The sequence below is a fragment of the Crocodylus siamensis genome, chromosome 1 (genome assembly GCF_052110815.1).
Source record: "Crocodylus siamensis isolate JL-2025a chromosome 1, ASM5211081v1, whole genome shotgun sequence".
Classification (NCBI taxonomy): Eukaryota; Metazoa; Chordata; order Crocodylia; family Crocodylidae; genus Crocodylus; species Crocodylus siamensis.
The window spans coordinates 316,197,373-316,219,754 of record NC_143395.1 but is presented as its reverse complement, the minus strand read 5'-3'; the positions used below and the strand labels follow the sequence as shown (position 1 = coordinate 316,219,754).

At 44.3% G+C, this 22,382-nt stretch overlaps 1 protein-coding gene across 3 annotated transcripts in view; it reads right to left on the bottom strand.

Annotated features, from left to right (window-relative positions):
* NALCN (sodium leak channel, non-selective) overlaps nt 1-22,382 on the bottom strand; it is a 486,033-nt gene that overhangs the window by 441,408 nt on the left and 22,243 nt on the right. For all 3 annotated transcript variants that reach the window (XM_090022644.1, XM_090022651.1, XM_090022634.1), the window contains one exon: nt 154-237. In XM_090022644.1, the coding sequence (XP_089878770.1) occupies nt 154-237 (84 nt within the window). The remainder of the gene's footprint in view (nt 1-153; nt 238-22,382) is intronic.

Genomic DNA, 22,382 nt, shown 5'->3' with positions numbered 1-22,382 from the left:
TTCAGAAGGGTTGAACCATTTATTTTTTAAAATCTGATCGATCCCTGCAGAATTTTATGTTTAAAATGCACATGTGTATTTTGCAGGCAAGAGCAAATGAACTGTTGTTGAAAAACTAGCCCTGTAGTATTTAAGATAAAATGGCATGATTACCTGTAACACCAATGATACCCAAAGACAAAAAACCATGAAGCCATCAAACACACACCAACGATCCTTTACATAGGAGTTATCCCCCTAAAAGAGAAATAAAAAAAATATGAGGTTTTGTTGTTTTTGTCAAAGGAAGAAGAAATAAGATCACAAAAGATATCTACTACAAAGAAGCTAAAGCAGTTTCTTCTCCCTTTTTTAAGATTCCATTTTACCAAAACCCAACTGTTTCTGCTAGAAGATGATAAAAATTTCAAAACAGATGTTATATCGCCAACTGGCTGGAAGGCCGCACCCAAAGAGTGGTAGTGGATGGGTCGTTTTCGACCTGGAGGGATGTGGGTAGTGGGGTCCCCCAGGGCTCGGTCCTCAGGCCCGCGCTGTTCAACATCTTCATCAGTGACTTGGATGAGGGGGTAAAAAGCACCCTGTTCAAATCTTGCTGATGACACTAAGATGTGAGGGGATGTGGGCACATTAGAAGGAAGGACTAGGCTAGACAGGTTACAGGGATGGGCGGACGAGAACAGGATGAGATTCAACACTGACAAGTGCAAGGTGATGTACCTGGGGAGGAAGAACCAGCAGCATAGTTACAGGCTGGGGAACTCCCTTCTCATCAGTGCAGAGGCAGAAAAGGATCTTGGAGTCATCACTGATACCAAGACAAACATGGGCTGGCAATGTGGGGAGGCAGTCAGGAAGGCCAACCACACCTTGTCATGCATCCACAGATGCATCTCAAGCAGGTCCAAGGAGGTGATCCTCCCCCTCTATGCGGCACTGGTCAGGCCGCAGTTGGAGTACTGCGTCCAGTTCTGGGCGCCGCACTTCTAGAGGGATGTGGACAACATGGAGAGGCTCCAGAGGAGGGCCACTCGCATGATCAGGGGACAGCAGGGCAGACCTTATGAGGAGAGGCTAAGGAACCTGAACCTGTTCAGCCTCCACAAGAGAAGGCTGAGAGGGGATCTAGTGGCCTGTTACAAACTAGTCAGAGGGGACCAGCAGGCATTGGGGGAGTCCCTGTTCCCCCGAGCACTGCCAGGAGTGACTAGAAATAACAGTCACAAGCTGGCAGAGGGTAAATTCAGACTAGATATCAGGAGGCGTTACTTCACTGTCAGGGCAGCTAGGATCTGGAACCAACTTTCAAGCGAAGTGGTGCTGGCTCCTACCCTGGGGGTCTTTAAGACAAGGCTTGACAATCACCTTGCTGAGGTCGTTTGACTCCAGTATTCTTTCCTGCCATGGCAGGGGGTCGGACTTGATGATCTGCTCAGGTCCCTTCTGACCTCACTAATTATGAAACTACCCAAGAAAGAAAGTTCTCAGTTCAATTATCTACAGCATATTCTTTCAGCTAGTATGACTGAAGAATTTAAGATTATTTTAAAAATAAAAGATAAATACTGGATCTGATTTTTCACTGAGCTGTACCTTGAGCAGAAATATACACGTTTAAAAAATAAGTGTCAGTTGCCCAAACTAGAGCAGTGGTGTTTCCTAACTTTTCTCCAAAAGGAACATCAGTCTGTTTTGAAAGCCTATTTTCTTACAACTGCAAATAATTACACAATGGCCTTTCTGAATAAAGCCCTACAATTCTAAAATTAATAGGCACAAACCACCACTGTGTTATACCTTGAACTGTCAGTTATTTCTATGGCATACATCTTGGGCTGCTCTTTACTAACTTGGTCTGATAATTTCCTGCTTAACTCTTAAAAAAAAAAAGAGTGATGTTTTAATAATGCTGACATTGTTGGTGCTTCAGTAACTGTGTTAAACACAAGTACTCATCCATCACAACAGCCGGTATGCTGTCTCCAAGGGTTAAACACATCCTGACAGAATGCAAGACACCTAATTCTCAACAGCCTTGCAGTGATCATTCACCTCTGCACAATGCTTCCTGGTCAGAATGATACTGTATTTCATCGGTTTTCCAAGGGTATAAGTGAGTATATAATGGAATTTAATCCCAAGAAATTAAAGATCATTTTATAAATAAAAAAGTAATTCTTTCTAAAATAAATTGCATTTGCTACAGCAACTTTATAACATAGGAATAACCATGTTTAATAATCATTGGGGACTCGCTACTGAGCTTCAGGTCTTTGGCAAAATAGACATATTCAGGGTAACACTATTTTGGCCTTGGTAGAGCTCCCCTACCAGACATTTGCTAAATGTGTCGTGTTTGGGCATATGTATAAATTGCCCTATGAAGACGTTGTTACTGCATCATGCTTTAGTACTTCCTTTTGGAAGTACTAAAGCATGGAGCAGTAACAACCCATACTGTGTTGTATGCATGGTGCATGGTTATTTTTAGCAACTACTTCACTGTAGCAGCATGCTATAACAGGGGAGCACACTGCTATGGCTAAGTAGCTGCTGGTCATTTTAGACACCCATAGACATTATGTCTGCCACACTTAATTGTTGGTCTTTCTGGTACATTTCAGAGAATATACCTTTTGCATGAAACCTATCACTGATTTTTTTTTATGTTTGTACTTCCTACTGGGGAAAAAGGTAAAGACTGCTAAACGCCTATGAACACTCACATGTTAAAAATGAAGACATCAAATGACACAATTGCACACCTTTCAATTACCTTTTAAAATAACCTAGAGTGAACTCCACACTGATACAGTCAATACGCCTGTTCTTACACATGTGAAGAAGTATTGCTACAAGGATTTTTAACATGTCTGGTTTCATCTTGCCAGAAATAACTAAAACAGTTGTGATATGCTAACTTCTCACCATTTTCTAATTCCATCTACAGAAAACCTGAGATTATCTAGCTTCATGAGTTTGGCACAGGAATTTGTCTGTGAATGCACTTTTCCATAACACTTTATACCAGGGTTTATACTCTTTATAAGTATGGGCAGATAGGGTTTAGGTTAATAAAAGCCATTAGAAATATCATATTACTCTTTCAGCTTCTGCATCAAAATATTTATGTATTTGATTTAAGTATCTAGGACAATCTAACTCTGTTTATGCTGAAGTGTTACAGGGAATGTTGGGGATTATTTCACAATTTCTTAAAAACATGGTTCCCTATGTCCATAAAACAGATAGAAGAAATATTACAGGTCAAATCCTATTGCATCTTTATGTACATAAGTAGAATTTACATGGTTATGTAAGTGGAGACAGGTGCAGAGGGGAGGCAGTGATGCATTCACATCCTCTTCTGGACCATGCTGCAGAACAGCAGCTGGAACTAAAAGTCCCTAAAGCAGGTAAGAAGTCACGCTCCCTTACCCTCCGTTCTCAGCAGCCCCTCTCCTTCTCTCCTATTCTCACCTCCCCGAGCACCGCTGTCGCTGACCCAGGAGGTGCTACAGAACTGTTTCTGCCCTGCTCCAGTCAGATTGCATGTAGGGGATTGGACTTAAGTCAGGGACAGTGGTAGCAGTGATGTCAGTCAAAGTGTTTCTCTTCCCTGCCCAGTCCCCCCCAGGTGTTCCCTGCCAGCCCAGAAGCCAGCTGGGGGAGGGGAACATGCCTGCTGCCACCACCGTCCCCAGCTGAGCCTGTGCAACCCAGCTGCAGTGAGGCAAGGACAGCTCTGGGGGCAGCAGTGGCACAGCCCAGTTGGAGCAGGACAGAAGCAACTCTCACCCTGTCTCTAGGTCAGCCAAGGACAGCAAGGGGAGCGGGGAATGAAATTTCCCACAGACCCAGGCATTGGTTTAACTCCATGCTCTTCCAGACTCTTCATGCCCCAACCCTCATACCCAGGGTGCTGCCCAAGAAAGAAGAATCAGAGGAGGCCTGTGGCTCACATGCTCAGGAAGCTCTGACTAAGCAACTTATGGACCATTGAAATGATTTGACAGCTACTCCTACACTTGTTAAGGTTTAGTTACCTGCCTTGAGATCTATAAATGGCCAGCACTGAGAGGTTTATAAACATGTCCTTAAAAACAGAAAAAATCCACCAACTTAGCCATTATACACTATGCTTTCTAGTTTATTGAAAGCTTATACGCCACAGGCAGAATTCTGCAAAGATGTATAAGTGACACAGATTTGGGGTTTTTCAGTCACCAAACAGCATCCTATTGTGCTTTGCATAATAACCTGAACCTCATGGACACAATGAGGTGGCTTACAGGACTAGTTTTGCTTTGCACAACTAAATCTGTCTCTAGTGAAGCTACTTGGAATGGATACGGTGTTGCCTAAGTCCAGAGGTCAGCACCTAGAGTCCACAGGGTGGATGCATCTCACAGAGCCATGGCTTCAGTGCCAGGGACATCTTCCCTGAGCTATTCCATGCCATGGTGCAGTCAGGCAGGTGGTACAAGCTCCAGTGGAATGGGGCTTTCGCCATGCTGTTTTGAAGCTAGGTGACAGGAAGAAGTAGCATTGGTGGATGAGTGCTAGTGCCCGTTCATTTCTGACCCAACCTGGGTCATTCCAGACTCCTCCCCACCCCCCTTCCCACAGAAGACATTGCCAACTCCTGGCCTAAGTCCATTTGTACCCCACTGTAGTTCAATTCTGCCACAGAAGTGCAGCAAATTATAGACAATCAAATGCACAATTTGGACTTTTTTAGGGAGGATCAATTTATTATACCTTCTGCCCTGCAATTAAGTGGGTAGAACATGCGTCTAGGGCAGGGGTTTTCAACCAGGGGTACATATACCCCTGCAAGTACTTTGGAAGGCCCTAGGGGGTGGCATGGAGAAGCCGCTGGCACTTCCAGTTTCACCACCAGCACTTCTGGGTTCGCTGCCACATGTCACACCAAGGGACTTCCCTCCACTCATCGACCATCCACTGGGGGTTGAAAACCTCTGGTCGAGGGCATAGGAAACCATGATCTAGGATCATCTTCCCCTCAGGTGATTTGAATTCAGACCTCTCACAGCACAGGATTATGATCTAATCACCAGGATCAGGCCAAACAGACCAAAAGCAGCTTCCCATTGAAGGTAGTCTACTGGGCAGCCAAGAGGGAAAACATCCTTAGGACAGAAAATAAAGAAATGAGAGAGAGTATCCCTGTGGCTTGTGGAAGTGGATATTGCCATGGCAGGTGAGGAGTGAGCCCTTGCTTCCACTGTAGTTTGTAAATGATGCATTACAGAATCATTTATAACACTAGGATTAGAAGCAAAGAACAGCCTTCTTCCCATGGTGCCCCATTTCCTTCAAACTCCCTCCTCCCTGGGTTGCAAAAATGCTCAGATTGCACTACTTGAAAAGCCTTGAAGTGTCAGTCCTCTTCTGATCTCTTCATGAAAGAGAGGTTTCTTAAAACTTATTACCCAGAATCCATAACAGAAAAGAGCATGTGTCTTTGGAGAGGAAAAAAAAAAGCATGAGAAGTGGCTGAGTAAGAAAAAGGATCTAGATCTCTGAGAAAGCCTGCATTCTCCAGCCCTCTGTCACTAGCCTACCCACCCTTGTGGTACACTGGCTGACTCCCTCCACTGTCAGAGACCTTCTGAAATCATACTTCTTCTGTGACACCTCTCCTTGCATGTGCAGCTTATACAAGAGGGTGAAGTAGATATACAAAAGATTGATGCTTCATTTGTTTTCAGACCACCTCATGCAATCTCATTTGTATGGATGCAACTTCAATTCCTGTGAACACTACAAATAGATAGTGCCATGACTTACAATGTGGCTCCAGACCTACGTTAGTGTCTGTAATACACTTAGCATTAAACAGTCATTTGGTAAAAGTGCATAAGCAACCTTAGGAGCAGGGACTAGAACCCAGGGGTTCCCTCCTTCCAAAGCAGAGCCCACAGAGTTTGACTCCGTCTAGCTTGTTTTCCTTCTGGCTCCATAACTCATTCCAATTTGGCTGCCAAGTGGGCCAGCTTCAAGAGGAGAAATATGGAAGATATACAAAGCCATGTCTGAGGATTCAGACACTCTGCTGAGATACGGGACACGTGGGTTGAAAGCCCCTGATACCAAGCGGGGCTAGAATCCAACTGTCCTACGTCCTTGGCAAATGCCTTAATCACCTGTGGAGAAGGGAGAGCCATATGCTGCCTGCATAGATGCTTATTAACCAAGGCAAAAACAGCCCTGCATATACTTTATGAAGTCAGAGACAAGTAAGATGCCAAACCAGCAGATGCAGCTACCGCTTCTTATTGGAGCGAGTGGAGAGCCCTAGGCCAGCTGCATGGCTCCCTTTTTGGAGGGATCTCTTTTGAAGAGTTACCCACTGAAATGAATGGAAGAGCAACTATTCTTGCTGAGCAAAATAGGACTGACCTTCAGAGTATGGGCTGTGTTGAACAGGCTTAGAAAGATTAAATAAGAAAAGTCTAAACATTCCAAAAGAGGGCATGGGAGATGTCTGCAAATACCGTTGTGGAGGTAATCACATCTCCCCTCCTCCTCCCCACAAGAGGACACACTGTGCCACAGCAGCAACTGATGGGGACTTCTTTGAGTCACTAAAGCAGGTAACACTCCCTCCACAAACTCTCCCCTGGGCATCCCCTCCCCTCTCATTCCTCCCTACCCCTTTCCAACAGGGTTTCCCGAAGATTTGCCTCTGGGCATACAAAGGGGGGACCCACCCCCTGCTGCCACTGTCCCCAGCTGACCTGAGGGTAGGGGAAGCCCCAGAGCCATTCCTCCCCGACTCCAGCCAGGTGCTTCTGAGAGCAGCAGTGCTGGGCTTGGCTATGGACAGCAGCAGCAGGTGGGTCGCCTCTTCCAAATCCTTCTGCTCCCTGACCAGTTCCCCCAGGCTGGCCAGGTCCAGGCCTTGGAAAGAGATACCACCTGCTGTGGTATCTGGCCAAGCCTAACACCCTATGTAGCTTTTCACCACAGCTGGAAACCCTGGACCAGTGGGAAAAATGCAATGGAGTGGGGAGGAAGCAGGGACCCTCTTGCTGTGGCTGCTGCCAAGCCTGGCACTCTGCACAACTGCTTCCTGCAGCTTCTGGCTAGAGCGGGACACGAGCAGTCCTGGGGCTTCCCCTGCCTCCATGTCAGCTGGGCACAGCAGTGGCAAGAGCAGGTCTCTCCTTCCTCACCTGCTCCATGCTTGGTCCCTGACCAGCCTGAGGCTCCATCAATGCCTTGGACTTCACAGGAGACACAGGCATCTTGTGCCTTGGAGAACTGGTACCTTTACTGAGTGAGTTACTGTAGAAGAGGGGGTACACCACCCCTAAATCTGCCCCTGAATGGAAGGTGGGCTACATCAGCACAGCAGGGCCAACTGGTAGAATGACCTAGGGAGGCCTGAAATACAGGGAAGTTTGAAAGAATGGTAAGTCATTTCTGCCTCGTTTTTCTATTCTAGACAAGATAACAGAACTATAACAAGCTACTTAAAACTATGGCCTAAGAGTTAGGAAGTAAAGACAATTTAGGTACCAGGTATTAGCTAAATGTCAGAACATGCTTGATGCGTAATTAGCATTCTGATTTGTTAGTAAATGTGTGATCAGGGATACAACTAATTAGTTAATGACTGAACTAACAAGTTACCCATGTATGTATACATGTAGGTATAAAAGTGCATAAACTTGTAAGACTTTGGAGCTGTGTACCTTTGCACCTGTTCTGTATCATTGCACCCAATAATCTGGTTTACAGTAAATAAAACTAATATGTTTGTACTCACTGTGTCTGTCTACTTGACTCAGGTTGCAAAAAGAACTGACAGACCCTTGGGAACAACAACCCAAAGGTGAATGACCTGAATAATTGCACTCATTAAAAGTACAGGAGAACCAGGAGTACTCACAGGTGACACAGGATCCCTCCCTGATTCCAGCCATTCACAACAGGACTTGCTAACAGGTACACTTTAGATAGCTAGTGGCTGCAACAAGATTTTTTCCAAAGTTTTAAATATCAATCTGATGGCTCAAAAGAAGAACAAATAGCTCCTAACGTACTGCCGTCTCTTGCTTCTTAATGCTTAATTTACTATTACAATATTGCCTTAACTCAGAAAGACAATCTAAACTGGAATGAAAGTAGTTTCTTTTTTATACAAAAAAAACCTATTCTGTTTAACATGCATTTTTCATCTTTGCAATTAGTTTGGCTCCTTTTATCTATTTTTCGCCTCAGAGTATAAACTAAAACAAATACACTGCGGATATTAGCTCACTTCTGCACTTGTTACTTCCATATGGAACACTGATCTCTTCAAGACATCATCCAGATAGGCAAAGACAAACCCTCCTGGTTGTAACACTCATGCTAAGAGGAAATATAGGAAATATTTTTAACTTTTATTATCATCTTGCCTAAATTCTTATGTCTATAATCTCATGAAAATACAGTGCTGAGGTGTCAAAGAAGTTTTTTATTGATAGCATCAAGAAAATGAAGCAAAAACAGCTTAGTATTGAATAAGTTTAAGGGGGAAAGTGCATAATTTAAAAATGATGAATATATTTTTCCAGCTACCTAGAATTAAGTATTTAGAGGTTAATGGGCAATGAATATTGATTGTCCTTTAAAAATGAATTACAGTTTACTTGCTGACACTATGGATAACAAGATTATAGAGAAAGCTTAAAGCAACAGGATTCTAAAATGTCTTAATCTTGCCTATTTTTCTGTTAAAGCTTTTAGTACTAGTGAATCAATTTTAATTGTTTTATTGTAATGGCTTTTTATATGTTTCAAAGTTCTCTGTTAATTACAGCATGTTTCTTATTAAAAACAAATGTGGACATATGCCCATTCTTTATCCAAAAAAAGTCAATGTAGTTAAAATAATAGTTTAACTTAAAACTTACTGCAAAATGAAAATATGCTGAATATTGCTGTTATTTTTATATACAGATTTTAACTGATTCTGATAAAAGTTCAAACAGATTTTAACAGTAAGTTCCAATGCAGCACCAGAATGATAACAGTGGATCGAGGGGCTTCAGCATCCTTATTATTAGTAGTAAGATATCATTATCCAAAAAGATACATGACATAAGGCAAGGAAAAAGTTCCAGAAGGAAATAGTATCTGAAAGAAACAATAGAAAAAATGAGCCAGAGGCTGGTTGTAGCAAAATGAAAGAAAGACTGCCAAAAATAATTTTCACTTTCTTTAAAAAAAACAAAAGGAAAGGAAAAAACAGTTATTGTGTTGCAGCTACTTATCACTTCTTTTTACTCTTTCAGTTCCACTCTTCTCTTTCTGTCCTGCTTGTACTCCCCTTTTCTGTGTCATCTTTTCCAGACATTTTTTTTAAACTCTTTTAGCAGGTGGGATAGGCCTCGCTGCTTCTCTTCCACCTTTGGAGATTTTAGGAATAGTTGAGAGTTCAGCTATGGTAGGAGGGCATTCTCACAAAATCTCTCTTTTCTGCATTCAGGCAAGCTATGTTGTGCACAGTGATCTCACAGTGCCACCTTAGCACTGTCTTTTCTAAACTGATAATAGCAAGGACATTTTAGTAAATGGTAACTCTTCCGGTAGGTGTCACTGGCAAAACCCTCCTCAGACTATCTCCATATTTAAGTCCTATAGTGCACCTATACTTCTGAAACGTCACAGACAAAATTATTAGAGATAAATATTGGAAATATGAGTAGAAAACATACAAGAGGTCATAGCTAGAAGCAGCATCATACCTGAGATAGATATGAGATGTATTCATCTTAGACTATGCCAGCTCAGTTGAGCTAACCATTTTTGATAAAGTTTATATTTTTGGCAACTTTGCTGAAAATAAATTAATTGTGAAAAATCATGTTCTTGGCAAGATGCAGACATTCAGTACAATACTGTCTACATGTGTAAGTAATGTGCCTGAATAAACTCCAACACAATTTGAGCTGGAGTCAACTAATGGGAACATCATTGTTTACAGGAATATTTAAGCACAGTAATTTATTCCACTGTTGGATAGTACATATGTCTGACAAGACTATCTGACAGACATATGTCAATTAGTCCAAGCAGACCTAATTGCTGCACATGCGTAGACAGTCATATTTTATTGCATAGTAAAGCAAAGTCAGGAAAGCTGCCTTCGACAAGCTAAAGAGGCTTGTCAGTGAGACCCTAAAGGGCCACAACCCAAAGGGGAGGGGAGTTGAGGACAAGTGGTTGCTCCTCAAGGGAGCAATCCTGGATGTGCAAGCAAAGTCTATTCCGTCTCAGAGGAAAGGCAGCAGAAGGGTGCAGCAGCCCTCTTGGCTCTCCAGTGAACTAGCAGACCTCCTGCATCTTAAAAGGAAGACCTACAAAAGATGGAGGACTGAATCCACCACCAAGGAGGAATACTCTGCACTAGTCCGGACCTGCAGGGAGTGAACCAGGAAAGCCAAGGCTGCAATGGAACTCTGACTAGCTACACATATCAAGGACAATAAAAAGTCCTCTTTTAGATATGTGGGGAGCCAGAGGAAAAGCAAGGGCAACACTGAACCCCTGCTAAACCAGATGGGACAAGTGATGCCCAGGAAAAAGCAAACTTCCTAACTGGTACTTTGTGTCAGTTTTTCACCAGTCCCATTGGATGCCCCTAACCACTATGAGACAGGGAGGCCCGGGTGAGGGAGATTCCTTACCCTCCATCAATGCTGAGCTTGTGAAGGAACACCTTGAGAGGCTGGATACCTTCAAGTCAGCCAGCCCTGACAGCTCATACCACAGGGTACTCAAGAAGCTGACTAGCATCATAGGTCAGCCCCTGGCATGGATCTTTGAGAACTCCTGGTGCTCTGGTGAAGTGCCCGAAGACTGGAAGAAGGCCAACGTGGTGCCTAGCTTCAAGAAAGGGAAGAAAGTGGATCTGGCAAACTATAGGCCCATCAGCCTGACCTCCATCCCAGGGAAGATCCTAGAAAAGATTATCAAAGAGGCCATTCTTAACAGACTGGCTGATGGCAACATCCTGAGGGATAGCCAGCACAGATTTGTTGCGCATAGGTCTTGCTTGACCAATCTTGTTACCTTTCATGACCAGGTGACCTATCACCTAGACAAGGGAGAAGAGCTTGATGTCATATATCCTGACTTCAAAAAAGCCTTCGATCTGGTATCCCATGAACACCTCTTGGAAAAACTGGCTAACTGTGGCGTTGACTCCACCATGATACACTGGCTGGGGAATTGGCTCCGTGGTAGGACCCAGAGTGTGGTGGTTGATGGAAGTCAATCGTTGTGGTGCCCTGTGACCAGTGGGGTCCCTCAAGACTCTGTCCTAGGGCCTACACTGTTTAACATTTTCATTAATGATGTAGACACTGGTGTCAGAAGCGGACTGGCCAAGTTCGCCAATGACACCAGACTCTGGGGTAAAGCATCCACACTTGAGGACACGAGAGTGATCCAGGCAGACTTTGACAGGCTCAGGAAATGGGCAGATGAGAACCTGATGGTGTTTAACACTGAAAAATGCAGTGATCTTCACCAAGACATCATTCTCCTGTTGTACTCAGCCTTGGTGAGGCTGTAGCTGGAGTACTGCGTCCAGTCCTGAGCTCCACAATTCAAAAAGGATGTGGAGAAGCTTGAGAGGGTGCAGAGGAGAGCCACACACATGATTAGAGGTCAGGAAAACAGACGGTCAGGAAAACAGACTCAGGGACAATCTGGTGGCCACCTATAAGTTTATCAGGGGTGTTCACCAGGATCTGGGGGAACATCTGTTCACCAGAGTGCCCCAAGGGATGACAAGGTCGAATGGTCACAAACTCCTCCATGACCATTTCAGGCTGGACATAAGGAAGAACTTCTTTACTGTCCGAGCCCCCGAGGTTTGGAATAGGCTGCCGCTGGAGGTGGTTCAAGCACCCACTTTGAACACCTTCAAGAGAAAACTGGATGTTTATCTTGCTGGGATCCTACAATCCCTGCTAAATTCCTGCCACTGGGGTAGAGGGCTGGACTCAATGATCTTCTGAGGTCCCTTCCAGCCCTAATGTCTATGAATCTATGAATCTATAAAAGCGCATGTATAGACATGCCCACTGAATCTGTCAGTTTATATAATTTTGCTAAAACATTCCTTTATTGTGATAATGAGCAAAATCTGCAGTAACCTAGAATATGGTTCAATCTATTTCCCCATGTAATTTTACCCTATTTGCAACTTTAATGTTAGAGCAGTAAAAGCACTTTGCTCCAACTCATCATAAGTTTCAGCCTCACTCCAGACTTAACAATAGCTCAACAGATCATCTGAATTAGCCAGACCTTTGATATTGCCTTAATATTACAACACATTCAAAGAAACAACCAAAGTCATAACGAGCCAATGGTCTCATCTTTCTCCTTATATGCCTTGTGAGGGATTTCCTGTAATAAATTTCCTTTCCTTTTCTCTTGCCACTCCTATTTCTAACTCTTCTTTCACTTTCTTCTTTTTGCTTTAATCTTTTTCTTCTCACTTCTTGTTTTGTTTTCAGCGGCAACTGTGGGAATGTACTAAATGGAAATTATATTTCTACTATATGATCTGCGATAAACACCCTTAATATCTGAATAACAGTTAGCTTTCTAAGTAAACATCTCCAGTAGAAGTATTGTTTCAGACTTCTGATCTGCTTAGCAAGACAAGTTTGCATTTGTTTATATAAGGCTCACATTTCAAAGATTAGTTCATTTTTTCATAGAATAGACCGTATTTTAAAATAGTTCTAATGTAAAATCAGTGTGAGCTAGGATTTTAAAATGTTAGGTCTTGCTTGACCAGTCTCATTTCCTTTTATGACCAGGTAACCTATCACCTAGACAAAGGAGAACAAATTGATGTCATATATCTTGACTTCAAAAAAGCCTTCGATCTGGTATCCCATGACCACCTCTTGGCAAAACTGGCAAACTGTGGCGTTGACCCCACCACGATACACTGGCTGGGGAATTGGCTCTGCGGTAGGACCCATTCACGATAGCCTATGAAAATGTCTCCCCAAACATAACACAAGATTATACACTCACCTTATGGCAATTTATTAATTTATACCATATTTCCTAAAGTCACTTGTGAAAATGTTGTAGGAAACAGTGTCAATAGCTTTACTAAAGTTGTGGTATATCACATCCATGGCCATATGGCTATCCCTATCCACAGAGCCAGTCACCTGGTTAAAGAAGGAAACCAGGTACATTAGGAATGATTTTTTTCTACATATGTGGGGTGGTACTTATCAGCCTGTTATCCTCCATATGTTCAAGAACTGATTGAACGACAATATGTTCTAGATACCAAAATTAGACTGACTTATCTATAGTTCCATTGGTCCTTCTTTTCCTCCTTTTTAAAGACGGGCATTGTATTTGCATTTTTCAGTTTTTTAGAACCTGACCTGACTGCCATGTGTTCTCAAAGATGTAGCCAATAGCTCTACAATCATACAGCTCCCCAGTCACTGCTTTTCCCCTGTGCTGAACAGCAGCTTATACCTGGCTGCCGCTGCCGCTGCCACTGCTGCTGCTGCTCAGCATGGGCAGGGGGCAGGCTGGGGTTGGGGCTGTGTGCGCAGGTCCCTGGCAGTACCCTGGGGCTGTAGCAGCAGCAGCTAGAAGGAGCTGCCACTGCCTAGGCTACCTAGAAAGGCAGTCCAGTTGCAAAGCAGTCCCAGCCCCGCCGTGTGCCCAGGGGGCAGTGGGGCATGCCAAAGGCCAGATGATGTCTGGGCCAGGCGGGACTGAGGGACCCACCGCGAACTGGACAAAGTTCCTCTGTGGGCCAAATCTGGCCCATATTTTGCCACCTCCTGTCCTAGGCTAATTATCTAACCCCCTGTCTTTGTTGTTAATAGTGCTTGTTATCTGATAGCTTACCTTTTTGTGAAGATTGAAGCAAAAAAAGCCACTATAAACCCTAAAGCCTCCTCTTTGTCCATTACTAGTGTCTCTACCTGATTCCAGAAGGGAGCTATGCTTTTCCTAGTCTTCCTCTTACTTCTAAGGTATTTAGTGGATTCCCCCCACCCCACTACCCCGACACGGAGAGGAGCTATTGGGTAGCAGGGCCTGGAGTAAGCACTGCTAGGCCTAGGAACAGGGCAGAGAGGCCCAGAGGCTTGGGAGCAAGGCCAGAGCCTGGGAACAGCACAGGCCTTGGAATAGATAGGCCTGGGAACAAGAGTGGGTGAGAGGGCTTGGGGCCCAGAGGGAGAGCACCTAAGCCCATAGAAGGGCAGAGTGTGGGGCCATGGGGCCCAGAGCCTAGAGAGGAGCATGTCAGCAGAGCCAGAGAGCCTAGAAGTCTGGAGCCAAAGTGGGCAAGCATCAGGAAAGCCAAGGGAGCCCTAAGTTCTCAACTGGCCTGGAAGTAGGGCCAGGGTCTAGGGAGACTGAAAGTCAGGGACCACTACCAAAGACTGCTAGGGTCAGCAAGCCCAGAGACCTCAACTGGCTTAGGAGCAGGGCCAGGGTTTAGGGAGACTGAAGGGCAGGGACCACAGCTGGAGGCCAATGGGGAAGGAGTCCATAGGCCAGGAGAGGGGCAAAGATTGGGCCTGGGAGCCTGTAGCCAAGAAAGAGCTTCTATCAGCATGTCATCTGCAAGGCATAGGTGTGGGTATCAGGGAGGATGGAACCCATAATTAGCCCTTAAGGCAATGACCATGAACACCGGTGTTCATGAGTATAAGAAGCCCTAAGGCAGCCTCCCTTTCTGCAGAAGTTAATAAAATCAAGGTATGGTGGGCAAGTACAGGGGAGAACACCCAAAGGGAGCCAACTTGGCTAGGGCTGAGCAGCCACAAGGGGGCATCATGACCACCCCTGGGATGAACTAAAGTAGCTTAAAAGAAAAAACTTGGTACAGTCACTTACAACAAAAAACAGCCATAAAAGCAGATGGAAAAAAACCCAAAAAAACTCTCCAGACAGTGCCCCAAACTGCCTGCTAAAATTCTGCTCAAAAAAGGGTTTTACACTGCATCCAGAAGATGTTCAGGCTCAGGCAGACTTAAAGGGCTAGGGCATTCCAAAGCTGAGGGACAACTACCAAGAATGATCTCCCATGTTTTCACCAAGCAAATGTGATGAGCAGGGCAGCCTCTTGGCAAGTACCGTCTGTGCACCAAGTCTGCTTCATGAAATATGGGCGATCATTCCTCTAGTTTTTAATAAGCCATTCCAGAAGTGTATTTTACATACATGTGTATGTGTACATGTTTATTTAATCCATTTTGTCATTAAAACATAGCTACAGCACTATTCATTACTAGGGATCCTGGTTTTCTGTGATTTAAAAAAAATCCCTAATTTTTGGTTAAAAAAAAGTAACCCCAAGTCCACATTGTTCCATTATTTAAATAGAAACACCACTAATATGTAGACATATATATGCCCCTACACCCACTCCACAGAGTAAGGAGAAAGGAGAAATGCCCCTGACTCATTCTCTCAACTGGGAAGTCTTTAGTCTGGGAAAATATGGGGAGCATTGTCCTACTGCTCCATGCCACTCCCCTCCTGGACTGGACAAGGGTAGAAAAGCATAGAAGTGGTTATTCTTGTGAGAGTGTTTCTCTTGTACGGTTGGCAGTTGAAAGATACTTTTGGGGGGCACGTTTCCCTCAAGTACTAAATAAATGTATGGTAATCACTGTGTAGTAGCATCTCATGTAGACATACCCACTGATGAGACAATAGAACTTCACTCATCTGAGAATACTCAAATTTACTTTTAACATATGCTAAATTTTTGCAAACTTATAAAATGAAGGTCATTGAAATTACTTCTTTATCTTGATCTGCATGCTGTAATGGGGGGATTGTGAGCTGCAGTATACATTGTTTAATGGGATTGCTCTATTTTAATGATGCTAACTATAACAACTGTATCTTGAAATATTTGTAAATGTTCAGGGTGTCTCTACTTAGGCTGTTCTAGTAGTCAAGCAAACAGAATTACATTTCGTCTGCCCCAAATTGCAAATATACTGTGACAGTTTTAGGACAGGTTAAATGTCGAAAGACCAATCCCTTTTTGAAATTTAACACTTTCAATTAATCATATGGAAAGGAGCCATGTTAAAATCTTGCTCTAGAATAATAGATAAAATCTGAGGACAAAATCCCAAAAAAAGAAAAAAATCCTTTTATTTAAATCAAGGAAACTACTAAAATATATTTATAAATTCCCAGCAGAGAACAAGCAAATATTAAAACAGAACATAACACTGCCTTCATCATGAAGAGTGATGCAGGAACTTTAGAGCAAGAGGCTCAACAGGGTAAATCTCCTGACTTCAGTGGCAACTTTCCCAATAGAAACTACAAGGGTATAGACACACACACACTAATGGAACTGTTCCCACATGTCACAGATTGGGAACCAGTTCAAAATTGTCATGGGTCATAAGTTTCCAAATATACAGTACCCTAGAATTCCAGGTTGAACAACAGTCCCCTTTTAGGCACTGAAATGTTGTGGCTCTGATACCAGAAGTTGTGAGTAAACATCCAGCCCAGTATCCCCTGCAGTAGCTGAGTGGAGGGGGGGAGTGCTTGCACCCAAGTTTTGTAGGTCCCAGGGGGTGGGCAACCTGTGGCTTGGGCATTTTCACTTTTCTGCTTTTTCTTCTCTCCTAAACATGAGTTCATTAAAGTTTGATAGCCTGCACTTAACCAAATTCTGCTGTGTCCTTGCTGGACTTGGAGTGCCCATAAGGGTGGGAAAGCACTTAGACTCAAGTTTCTGGGCTCTCAGGGATGCAGGGCTGTGAACAAGCAGGATATACCAGCTTATTGATAAAAAGAGTGCCAACAACAGAAAAAAGGGGGAAGTGTACTTGTAGCCCCATACCCAAGCAGCCAGTTATAGAGGGAGCAAGGGTAGATTGAGAAGCAACGCCTAGAGGACTGTCCAAAACGTGTCATGGAACAGATTGGTGCCCACACATAACACTGACACCGCTCATGGGGAACTGGTTCAAAAAGAGTCCTTGATTTTTTCCAGGTGCACTTCTGAACCATTCCAGGCAGGTTTAAGCTGGCTTGACAGGATTGTATGCCTGACTTCTTCGTGTTTAAACTGCATTTAAACTGGTCAGTCCCTGGGAGACTGCTTCTCTTTATCCTAGAGAGAATTGTGCTGGGCTCCCAAACTGAAAACTTATGTTTGAACTCTAGCCTCAATCTATCTGTTATCCTACCTACCTACCATGACTACTTCCATACCAGCTCACTCACCTTCCCCAGGAGACCTATCTGTGGCTGATAAGGAGCATTATTAACTGAACTCTCAGCACTGGATTTGGAAAATGTTGTAACATTTTTAGTTATGTTGTGCCCCCCAAAAAGGAATGTAGTCTCATGCTTTGGAATGTGAGATCTTCAGGGAAAGGAACAAATCCTACTGCATGACTCTGATTTTGCAATCAGTTCCATGCAGGTAGACTCCTACACTCATTTGATTGAGAACTGCAAAATCTATGGTTGTACAGTATATCATTTCTATGCTTTATGAAACAATGATGAAGAATAAAGGCAATTGCTTTGAAGGAATGGATTTTTCCTCCTTATACGGAAGTTTGTAGATAATGCCAAGAGTTAGTTTGATTTTGAATGATTTGAGGTGAAAGCTTTTTATTCTGAAGCATCAGGTGTTGCCTAGAGGCAGAATATTGAGATTTGATGAGCAAATAGTCTGATCTAACATGACAAAGCTTATATTTATGAGCTTCACTCTCAGATCCTCTTGGACAGAAGAAAGTCACAATGACAAAATGTGGAGTTTGTTAAAAAGAGGCAATCTTCAGAAAGATGAATAGCTATAATTTGATCATTATCATTATTAGCATCTACTGAAGCCACTGTAAATAACAAGAAGTCTGTGGAGACAACAATGCTAACGTAGCTATAAAGAGGCAATATTTTCAATGAACTCACATTAGTTGTAGAGAACATAATATTCTAAAACAAAAATATGTCATTCAGGTTGCACTCTCAAAAACACACAGATTTCATTCTCACCATAAAAAAGCAACAGCACAAATACATTGTTATTCACTTCCACTGGGATTTTGCTCACATTAAGATTCTGTTTTCTTGATGTCTTGTTTTATTCTTTCAAATTAATAAGAAAATACCACAAATATAAAATAAACTGGAAACTTGATTTTGTTTAATTATATCAGAGCTCTCTGAAAATTTAAGTTTCATCATAATGAAGTAAATTAACGGTGGAATTTCCCCCTTTTCTTTTAATTTCTTTCCTTCTTTCATTGATGCACAAATGACAGTATACTGTATATAATGACGACTCACTCCACTGGTATCCCAGTTTATGCATCCTATCAAGATGCAAAGAAATACAATAAATGTTGACAATACTATTTTTAACAATGAGAAAACAATAAAGGTTAAATTTTATCAACTCACTCATGTAGATACAGCAGATAACTAGACATTATATATTTATAAATTACAATCCACAGACAAAGGCACAGATCCTAAAGTTCGTGACCACAGGCTGCATGGAAAATAACAGCTACTAAAGGGAAAGGCAATCCCTGGCATGTATGCCAATTAGTGGCATGCGGAGACATTTTCCTTGGCATGCCAAGAGGTGTGTGAGGAAATTGTTTAAAAAAATATTATTTAAGTTGTGACTCCAGGCTCTCCAGAGAACCCACAGGTCCCAGTGCCACAGTAGGCAGACTCAGGAGAACACAGGCAGGGACACTATTTGCATTCTGCTGCCCCTGCCTCTATCCCTGGGCTACATCCCCTAGCCCACCCTGCCCCTGGAGGAGAGCTGCATGTGGGCAGAGGCAGGGGCAGGGCCAGGGCCAGAGCCAGGGCCCGGGCAGGTGCTGCATAGGGCCACTGCACTGGAGACGACCGGACAGCTTGGCCCTAAAAGCTGCCCACAGCAGCTGTTCCCAGGGCCTAGGGGAATCCTGCAGCTGGGTCCCCAAACCAGGGGCAGCTCCACCTCGCTTGCACTGTGCCCAGCGCATAGGGAGGCCAAGCCAGGAGCTCCCCAAGCCCAGCAGCATCCCCTTGCAGACAGGGCAGCTGTGACCTATCCCTGTGGAACAGCACGGGTCACCTACCATGACCTGAGCCTGCAGAGCCCTGAGACAGCCCCACTCCCCCCCGCTCCCCCCCCAGGGCCCCAACTCTCTTCCAGCTGCCACCTTCATAAGGACTTGACCAGACTAGCCAGAACACAGCGCCTCCCCCGACACCCGCTTCTTTGTGTGCTGCCCAGATCCTGCCCCGAGCACCCAGGCCTGGTGTGCAGTGTCCTGGTGCTCCCCCTGCCCAGATGGGATAGGGCATTTGTCTGCCTGAGCTCCGGCCAGGCTGGGAGCTTTCTTACCCACTGGGAGCCTCCAGCACTGAAGTCCTCCACAGCTGCCCAGGCCCCGGACTTACCCACCCATAGCTCCCCTCCAGGGGCCAGGGCCTGGGCAGACACTGCAGAGGGCCACAGTGCTGGAGGCTCCCAGCTGGCTCAGCCCCAAACGCTGCCTGCAGCAGCTGTTCCTGGAACCTAGGGGCGTTGTTGCAGCCAAGCCCTGCATCTTGGACTGGGATGGCCCCACCCCTCACACTGTGCCCATCATGCAGGGAGGCAAGCTGGGAGCCTCCCAAGCCTGGCTTCCCCTCACAGGCCTGGAGGCTGCAGCCCATTCCCATGGAGCTCCATGGGCCAGGCTAGGCTGGGCCCCACCTTGAATGCTGCTGGGTGCCCCACCCACCCTCCACAGCCCAAGTCTATGGAGCCCCAGGGTAGCCCATGCTTCACGCCTGCCCCCACTCTCCTCTAGCTGCCACCTTCCCAAGGGCCCAGTTGGCTGGGCTGCCCACAGCACCTCCCCCCAAACCTGCTTCTGCCCCCCTGCCTGGACCCTGCCCCAAATGCCTGGCTCCAGCACTCAGCACCCAAGTGCTGCCCCTGCCCAGGTGGGACGGGGGGGTGTCTGTCTGCCCAAACCCTGGCCAGGCCCTTCTTCCCAGCCCTGGTTCCAGGCTTCTCCCTCTCTGGGATTGTCGGGGAGGCCTGAGCACCCTAGCCCTGGTGGCTGCTGCTAAGGCGTCACTGCCTCCCCCTGCCAGACACTGCCCTGGGCCAGTGGGCCCAAGCCGCAGCCAGTAGCAGTGGGAGACATGGGTGGCAAGGGACATGCCCTCTTTTTCCCTTTTTTTCCTCTTCTCCTTTTTTCCTGTCTCCCCTCTTTTTCATTTTTTTTCTTTTCTCTCCTTTTCTCTCCCCTTTTTCTTATTTCTCTCTTCTCTTTTTCTCTCCCCTTTTCTTTCTCTCCCTCTTTCTCTTTATCTCCTCTCCTCTCTCCTTTTTCTCTCAACTTTTTCCTATTTCTTTTTTTCTTTTTCTCTCCCTTTTCTCTCTTTTCTTTCTCTCATCACAACATGCTTAACAAAAAAAGACTGCACAAAAACAAAGGTAGTATATGAAGTTGTATTTATTGTCACCAAGTTTAGAATTTTTAGAAAACCTGGTATATACTGTAAAAAAAAGCAACACTTATGATTATTAATTTTATTAATATGCAGTGTGTCCTGCCATGTATCCTCTGCCCCAGTTTCATTTGGCTGGTATGCCAGCACTCTGGCACCTTACAAGGTAGACATTGCAGTTTTTTTGGCACTCAGGCCAAAGATGTTGCTACCTCTGTACTACTACTATGCTGCTGCTGCTGATGATTAGGATTACATGATAAGAATAATTACTATTATGGTTAATGCTGTTGTCATTGTGCTTCACACCATCTTACAAATAACATTAAATGATTATTTGGCCAAATAATTCAAGTGCCTTTGATCTTTCAACACCTGCTCTTAAAACACCCAGAAATTATTAATAGCCCTCTTGTGTAATCTGTGCTATTACCTGTCCAAAGGGAAACGCAAATGCAAAACTAAGCATAGAAATTAGTGAGCACTTGAGTGTGTATGTATATGATAAGTGATCTATGTATATCACTAGCAACAGAAAAAATGGTAGAGACCAAAGCTTTAATCAATAAAACAACACAACACAAAATATCTGTATGCTGACCATGCTATTAAAAATTGGGGCTATCGATCATATTTGTTATGAAATAACATTTAGAATCTGTTACTGATATCTGAGAGGCAAGATGGAAAAGTGTTAAACTTAACTTTCATGCATTTAGCAAATATAGATATAATAAAATCTCCCCTAAAACTTAATAAAAAGCACTGAATTCTCAGAGATGCAAATAAGGAACTATTAGAAACCAAAGCAATGTAATCAGAATATTCTATTTGTAGTCCAGGTGCCTATAGCTAGGAGTAAACTGACTGAATGTATGAAAAAACCTCATGTCTACAGCCACAGGCACCAATGGCATAAATGTTGAATGCCTGGATCTAGAAAGGACAGTATCTATTAATTACTATTCATTGTTTTTTGTACCCTAGCCCTCCAAAAATTATATCATAATTTACTCCGTACACTAAAAAAGTTTCTCTCTGTTTTCATCCTCAAATATTTCTATTTATAGATTTCTAACACTGATGGAAGGTAAATTTAGGGTGAGACTATCAAATGCTCCTTTGTAGCAGACTACTCCTACCCTTTTTGTTGACTTTCTACTAGAGATGCACCAACACATTGGTCTGATATCAGATTGGTACTGATATAAAGAAAACTGGCTGCATCCAATATCGGCCTCAGAGGGCCAATAAATGCCTGTGCTGAGCACAGCCCCAAGGCAAAACTTAGGCAGCGAGAAGCACAGCCCGGCAATGTGGAGACCTGCCTCCAGCTAGTACGTCTGGTGTGGTGGAAGGGGCAGGGGAAGGGAAAGGGCAATGGCGAGAGCAGATCAACGCCCCCCGCAGTGAGGGAGGGGCCAGGGGCAGGCACTACCCAGGCAGAGGGATGGGGATAGCTGAAGCTCCCCCCACACCCTGCTTCCACCACTGGGGGGGGCACCTGTCAAGGGGCAGGTCTACCTTTGCAGCCCTCAACAGCTCACCAAAACTCATTAAGCAGGCCTGCAGCTGAAATAATTTCCCACTCCTGGAATAGAGGGATCTAGAACCTTGTTCTCACACTTCCTAGGCAAGTTCCCTAACCATCAGACTACTGGTCACTTGCACAGCCTCTCTTGGCACTCTACCTGGTTCTTCTCCAACCACGCTGAAAGCAGTGCATGTACTTCCCAAGCGAAACAGGATTACCACAGAACGCAGATCCCTTCTACTCAGAAAGGAAAGTCTAATCACACTGGTGGAAATAGGGTCTAAAACCATGTAGGTGGCAAAAAATGCCTCTTATGCAT